A 7970-nucleotide genomic window follows, 5' to 3' on the forward strand; every position below is an offset into this window, starting at 1 on the left:
ACACACCCCCACCCCAGAATGCCACATCACTTACCCTTCTCGGATAACATCCATCTTCCCAGGATCACTTGGGCCAAGACCCATCTGTAGACTTTTTAGGGGCTGGAGAGTACAAAAAAACAAATAAATGTTTAATGAGTCATGTCACTCATGTGTACATTACTAAAACCATACAGACCTGAAAGAAAAGTGCAGAAAAGAACGTTTATTGCTTAGAACTCCTCCAACCATTCTCTATCCAGCTACAAGAGGCAATAAGCACAGAAAAAATGAAAACTAATATTCCGTACCAAAAAATTTCTCCTAAAAAAATTTCAGCCGTTTGACCCTGAACCTCCTTGCTAGACACACACACAAACATACAGACACACAACTACATGAAGAGATAGAAAACCGGCAAAAAGAAAAATGGTAAAAAGGGTAAAATTTTATCAATTTCTCAAACTCATACAATGAGATTTCCCCCAACAGTCTACAATGCAGTATTTACCATAGGGAGTGTGAAACAGTGAAGTGAAATGAAATGGTCTGCTAAGGGAGTTATAACAAATTCATATAAAGCTGTTGAATCAGTATATGGATTAAAAACAAAGGCTATTTGTTTATTACATTTATTATAAAGTTGATAAAACCAGAACTTCCCCAAAGTGTCCTGTGTGACTACGAATATGCATGGATCATCACCTTTTCCACTGCACATCCCTAGATGACATCAGAGCTACATTTCTCCCTCTGAGACTCAACATAGACAACACGCTCTACGGAACATTACAGCAACTGCAGCAAACCTGCACTTATCACTACATGGCAATGGACAGAAGAGCGAGAGCCCAGGTGTTGCTGGATCATTAACAACAACAAACAACGACGGCAGCAACATTATAAGGAGGTTGAGAGAGCCTTCCATTGGAGAGAACACAAGACTGTTAGAAACAATCACTCACGGCTTCAGAATCAACCAACGTGGATGTCGTCACTGTCATTTCTACTGTGGCCACATCAGACGTCACCATCTGGGCAGCTTCTTCTTTCCTTCTCTCCTCTTCTTTCGCTTTCTGCTCAGCTTCTGTCAATGTAAAAAAAACTCACATCAGTTCATCGCATCAATACCACTAATTTTAGAATTTAACTAATAATAGTTTAGTGATAAAACATTTCACATCCACACAGCAAAAAGTTTGGCCAAAAAAAAAGAAGACATTATTCACCATCTGTATGCTGCTGATTCGTAACAGTTTTGAAGTCATTGGTACCAGCATGTTTTGTATAGTATAGTATAGTATAAGGTTTTACGGCGCTCGCAACTTTTGTGACTTCATTCTTTTTAAAATAAGGAGAATAACAAGGGGTATCAAATTTAATTTAAAAAAGAAAGTTTCTATACATTGATAGCTACACTGGGGCAAATGAACGTATAAATAGATAAAAAAATAAATAAATGAATGAAGAAATAAATGAATTAATTAATTAAATAATAAAATAAATGTTTTTAAAAATAAATAAATAAGCCCCACTTAAGTCAGACATATTCCAATGTGCATACAACCAACTGTCATTAGTACTGCTAATTCGGTTTACCTTGCTTGCAGTTTGTATTGTTTTGAGTCAGTAAAATATGTCTCAGCCAGCAGTGCAGCTCGGTGTTTAACAAAAATTAGGTACGGCCAATAAATGAGAGTGGTGTCATCGCAAAAAAACCCGTCAGACCAGCGGTCACACAACTCTAAACCTACCCCATTTTGCATCTCGCTGATTGCGGCGGAACAAAAAGTTGAAGAAACTCCAGCTCTGTCCGCTGTTCTTCTTCTTCCCGACCACCTCGTCCTCCCCGGCCATGTTCTCCTCATTGGCCTCCAGGTAGGAGACCTGGGCATTTATCACCGGCGGCCAGTCCTTCATGGCCGTGCGAACGTACGTCCAGCGATGCTTGAGAGGACCGAAGTACCAATACCTGAAATGGACGGAGTTCACAGCTTTTTTTTTTTGAAAGGCAAAATTTTCTACAGCTTTTTAGGTGAAAAACTACAAGGATATTCGTCTACCATGTGTCAAGGAAGGGATGCAACTGTACAAAATCATTTACTAATATAACAGATTAAGTTAGCATAGTCTTACATCCCCTTTCTGAAGCATGTTCATCCTGATAACTAATGTGCAAAAGGAAATTATTCAATAATATGAAAGTTTGCTTGCAAACATTAAAAATTTTAAATAAAACTTTAACACAATACTTCGACTGAAAAAGTATAAGAACCAGTGAACCACACTGAAGCATCTGCCAACCATCCTGAGGTTATAAAAAGGGCAGAACAAGGTTAGAACAAAAATGCTGACAAGTGAGTCCAAGCCTATAACAAATCATAAAAGGCCTCTATTTCAGATGCAGCTGTGTATTTTCTATGGCAACGCTGACTTCTTCAAAAATGACAACTATGATACCACATTACAATAAAGACATCTTCAAATAACTTAAAGAAAATCATCAGCTGCTTTTGAACAAGGGGTCATATAAAATTTCATTTCAGGAACCAAAACAGTGGCTTTTGTAGTTTGTATTCCAGCATTCGCTTGGCTTGAACGTTTCAACACATTGCCGTTCTGAGGCAGGCGTAGGTTTTAAGAGAGTAGTTCTCTGTCAGCATACAGTGTGCCAGGGGTCGTTGATTTAGTGAGAAGAAAGAAGATGAAAAAACTGACAGGACACCATGTCCTGCAAAGAACCTTACTTGCTCTTCCTGTCCTCCGCGTCTCTGTATGCTCCGACCTCCAGACCACACAGCGAGTAGATCGTCTTTCCCTCACCTCCCTGAGACAAGACAAAGAGACAAACCATCCTCAGCTCATAACAGACAACACAAGAAAACCAAATCTTTTCGCTATGTAAAAATTTGCTATTTTTTCATGTTTTAAATACAAAGAATATACATGTACGAAAGAAATTCGACCTTGAAAATCTGTTTGTTATGCGCATGTTTCGCTATGTACGTGTTCATTATATGCATGCTAGACTGTATTATTACAGAAACTGACTATCGGGTGTCAGACATCAAAGTGATTATTTTTCTGAATTTGAAAAATTTTTTCTCTAATGGCATTTGTCACAGACACATAGAGACTAATTGTCACTAGTCTATCAACTCACATCAAACTTGATGACATCCACTTTCTTGGTAACCGCTCTCACCACAGCAATGGCAGCCTCGGCTATCATTCTGTGGAAGAAAGCGACTGTTGTAACCCCTCAAAATCATTATCATCTTTTTACCTAGCAGTGTCTCCATAGAGTTTGTATCTGCTGACTAAATTTCCAGTTTCCTATGGTAGCGTATTTCTCTTGATGCTAAGACTAGGTGTGACAAAGACGAAACAGTAGTTGAGAAAGACAACGTCACAATTTGCAAATAAAAAAGTTATGAGTTTGATTCCTACCTCCATCTGGAAGCATTTCTGCATCTTTTGTTTTAGTAAGAGTTTTACAGTACTTGCAACACAATAAGGTCATATAAGTGCCGAACTGCATCTCTACCAAAAGTATTTTGCCCTATTCTCTAAGTTTAACCATCTACAACAAGGTGTACTTAGCAATCACAAAGGACAAATTATGTGAAAGATGGGGGGGGGAGAATACACTGCTATAAATATGGCTTTGAAAATATCATTTCACTGTTGGCTTCCTGAAGTCATCACTGAGAATGAGACAATGAGAAATATTTAAGCCTCAAATTCGATCTGAATCTAACTCCTTTCTACCAGTTTTCACTTTCTTCACAGAAGTCAACTTTAAATAACAAGAAAACCAACACTTTATCACAGACTGAAATAAAAACTTCTAAGAGACCAACCTGATGAAGTTCTAAGAGTTATTTCAAGGGTACAGTTTCAGTTATGAAAATGACAGGTAGATCTTATCGCATTTTAAGATCTTCCCAACTGAATTTGTGTGGTACCAGGTTCAATAATCAGTAAACACAATTTCTCTGAAACGTCTCTCTTTATTTCTTCATAACATACATATCACTCAGAGGACTAAGAAAATCCCTATAACATGCCAAAATGTCTGACTTACTTGACTTCGTCCAAATCTGGACCAAACAAGATCTTGGAGAATCTGTTTGTCTTGCCCAGAGGAATTACACCCAGTGGAATGTTCTCGCTAAAGTCCTGAGCACAGAGATGAACAAAAAGCAATGTTAGAAAGAAATAAAGCATGTCTGCTGTCAGAATAATCTAACTAGAGATTCACCATCCCTTACAAAATACCTCTGGTTGAAGAAGCAGCTCTAAAGGAAAACAAACTGTGTCTACACCAAGCAGGCAGACCACTGCAACACTAAGTTTTCTAAGAATACTTCAAGCAAAAACCATTCACAAAAACATTGTATATATAATCTACATGTGCATCACTATCACTGTTAAAATCTAATTATTACTTTAAAAACAGCACAAATGAAACCATCCATCAGCACGGTACTTAAATACTCATTCAAGTCCTCCAACATTCAAACTCACCCTGTCCTCCTTTCTTAAGAAGCCAGTTACAGCCTGGAAGAAAACAGAGGAGAAATAAAACTTATAAATGAGAAGAAATCAAACTTAGACCACGAATAAAAGTGCTGTCAAAATTGTCCAAGACTGCCACCCATTGTTGAGGAGAAAAGTGGTAGTCTTAGATGAGTGGACGTCTTGGACAGTAATAATAATAATAAATAGCATTTTGTATAGCGCATATCCCCACTCGAAAGCAAGCTCTATGCGCTTTACACTACATTATTACCCCAGCAGACCATAGAACATTCAGAAACATTCTCAGCTTCCCGGGAAGCATACAGTGCAAGCAGCTGTTTAAGCGCTCAAACACTAACAGTTTCATTATGATATTTTTAAAAATGCAAGGGGGGAGGGGGGGGGGCGAAGTGGCCGATTGTACACTTGATATTCTTGGACAAGAGGCCATTAGAGCAAATTGTACTGTAATAGTATTCTCTCACAGGCAGCAAACAGTAAACTAAGACGGACACAATCTCTACAACAAAAGAGACAACAGGCTAATTGACAGCTTATTTTTTATCACAACATATATTCTAAAGTAAAATGTATATAAGACACATGGTTTTCTTTGAATTTTTAAAAGCTGTTGAAATATGTCACAGAGTATCATACCTCATAGGAGTATACATATCATCACCATCATTCAACTTTTGTAATAAAATGCCAAAATTCTAAATAATGAATAGTGTTATAGAGTTTGACAAGGCATATTGAATTGATAGGTCCTAGGTTCACTGTGCTTCTTTAAAAAGTAACAGAAGATAATGTACTGCATGAAATAAAACAGCTTTTGGTTTTCTTGAAAACCTCAGATTTCTACAAATGACAATGAGGAATGACGGCTCAGATATGACATAAAACTACAGCCCTGAGCATGACACCAACACTCACCTCCAACAAAGTGCCATCTCCACCAGCAACAATAACGGCATCAGTGTCTTCGGTGTCTAGCACTGTCATGAAATTCTTCACCTGGCCTTCGTACTCTGTCTGAAAACATAAAGAACAGTAGAAAGCAGTGAACAGATAGGTTCTTGTATATCAGAGACCCAGATGATAAGAGAACCCTCTACATTGACAAAAAACAGCAAAATAAAAATCTTTAAATTCTTTGTCATATGGACGGGCTCAAACTCAGACGGTTGTTGGGTGGGAAAAATAAAGTATGAGAAATGGAAACAGCAGTGTTGCCATGGCAAAACATTTTAAGTGAAATATAAACTGTTAAACTGGGAATTTGTCTGTGGGAAATACCACCATAATATATCAAGATGATATCCACATTTCATTTATTTAATAGCTACACTGGGTGGTCCTCTTGACTGTGACGACTCACAATGCACTAGAAGAATATCAGTGAATTTTAAATCTTTCTCCTCTTTAAACTTCAACAAACTTATACAAATCATATCCACATACATAAGTGTTCAGTTTTTATTCAAACAAATATGAATACTTTTTCACTCACAAGCATATTGTGACGATTCGCTGTAAAGACAAAACGCTTTCAATTTGTAAAACTTCATAAAACTATTTATAGTACCAACACAAAGCAAGAAAACCGCGATTTATAAACAAGCGTAGGACAAAGTTAACTTACAGCAACAACATTGACTTCAATTCCAGCCACATACAATATTGGAGCAGCAGTCTTCTCAAACAGCTTTCTTGCTTTCCTGCAAGGAAATTCAAAAGGTATTTTCTAATACAGCAATTAAATACATATTATGCATGAACATATAACATTAGAAAAATAAATTTTTAATTTAATACTTCTACAATGGCCTTTTGTTTTTGTTTTTTCAAATAAACAGTTAATCCACTACATTCTCAAGACATAAAAAGGTCGACAAATTAGTAAATTATTTACAAGAGCATCAATCGTTTGATCAACAAATGAACTTTCAGACATTTTTTCAATGAGCAGGGTGACAAGATCTTAGTTTCTTGTTTGTCAAAGCTAATTATAGTCATCATCCTCACAATAATGGAACTAAAATTAGTACCACTGATGACCCAACAGTTGGACTGCAAAGAGTAGTCTTCCAAAGGAATATTACACCCAAAAATTATAAGAAACTTGACTAACAAACCTTTTAAACATAACAGAGTCAACCGTTTCAAAAACACCAGGCTTACCCTTCTCGTGCAGCAGGATTCAGGAAAACGGTCACCCGCCGAGGACGGTGGCCTAGCTCAATTTTTTCATGTCCGTATTTCTGAGGGAGGTACAAATGCTATTAACTCTTTGAAGACAATGCAGACACCTACGTCCGATCAACAGCAAAGCCAAAGGCAATGTTGTGGTAAAATTTGAACCATCATGCTAAATTCAAAACTCGAATGTGCATTTTTTTTTTCCGCATGCGCGTTGTTCCTTGCCATTTAAAAACAAAACAGAAATCTGTGTAAATACCAAAGGTATGCTTATTTTCTAAATGCCCCAAATTAGCACGCCTTCAAGCCTTGTCAAATGACCAGAAAGAGCGTCCTCAATGAGTTAAAGAAAAACTATCAAAGACAACAAAACTATCTTAAAGCAGCAAAGAAGATCATTGTTGAAAGCAAAACATTCATTAAATTCTGACAAAATAAGACACATTTGTTAAAAATACACACGTTTTATATATTTTTAAAAACCACAACAGAGGTATAAAATAGCATTCGTATGAGGTTTGTTAGTGTCTGTGTTTTCTGTAAATGTGTGTGTGTGTGTGTGTGTGTGTGTGTGTGTGTGTGTGTGAGTGTTCAGTATCAGAGTTAACGAAAATGTGAACCATGCAGAAGGAAACTTCTTTTAATGGAGATAAATTAATTCTACAGAGGTACATATTATTACTTTCCCATAAAATAGACAGAGAGCCTTAAGTTGGGTAACATATTTAAGCTAGGAATGATTAACTATATCAGCAAATATTTAAAACACAAAAAAGGAAAGGCATAGATAGACTTTCCATTTAATACTCAGCTTACTCTGGCTTCATCACAGTACTCTCTCCGCAACAAGTTGTCACTGGGGAAATAATTTTTTTTAAAACATTTCTCAAAATAAAGTCTCTAAAGTAACATCATTTTGAACAATACAATATTCACATTTTTTCAGGACAAAGAACATAAAGCACAACTAAAAAGGCAAACAATGTTGATTTTGCCTCTATAGATTCTAGATCTATAATTGTAAAATAAAGAATCAACCAAGCATTGTGGCATTGGAGCTTTTAATTGTAGCCTAAATGTCATCAACGTGGGCAAAAACTATACACTATATATATAGAGACATAGACTAAAATACTGCTACCCAAAAAAACTTAGCCAGGTAACTAAAATCTGAAAACTAGTGCTACAGTAGTTAGTTAGTTTAGAAGTTATCTAGATTTCGGCGCTTTTTCGGTGGTTCCCACCTCGCAATTCTTATTCGTCGA

General features: G+C 36.6%; 1 protein-coding gene across 2 annotated transcripts in view; it reads right to left on the reverse strand.

Moving 5' to 3' along the window:
• Window positions 1-7561, reverse strand: part of LOC101857421 (acylglycerol kinase, mitochondrial) — a gene marked incomplete at its 5' end in the record, with an annotated part of 9875 nt that extends 2314 nt beyond the window's left edge. The window contains 11 exon segments of one of the 2 annotated variants that reach the window (XM_013084709.2): window positions 35-102; window positions 945-1066; window positions 1734-1951; window positions 2727-2806; window positions 3143-3212; window positions 4067-4161; window positions 4510-4542; window positions 5440-5538; window positions 6149-6224; window positions 6688-6767; window positions 7522-7561. In XM_013084709.2, coding sequence (XP_012940163.1) covers window positions 35-102; window positions 945-1066; window positions 1734-1951; window positions 2727-2806; window positions 3143-3212; window positions 4067-4161; window positions 4510-4542; window positions 5440-5538; window positions 6149-6224; window positions 6688-6767; window positions 7522-7561 — 981 coding nt within the window. 2 annotated transcript variants of the gene reach the window in all.
• Window positions 7562-7970: the final 409 nt, after the last annotated feature.

Source organism: Aplysia californica, unplaced genomic scaffold (genome assembly GCF_000002075.1).
Source record: "Aplysia californica isolate F4 #8 unplaced genomic scaffold, AplCal3.0 scaffold00312, whole genome shotgun sequence".
In the NCBI taxonomy this organism is placed as follows: domain Eukaryota; kingdom Metazoa; phylum Mollusca; class Gastropoda; order Aplysiida; family Aplysiidae; genus Aplysia; species Aplysia californica.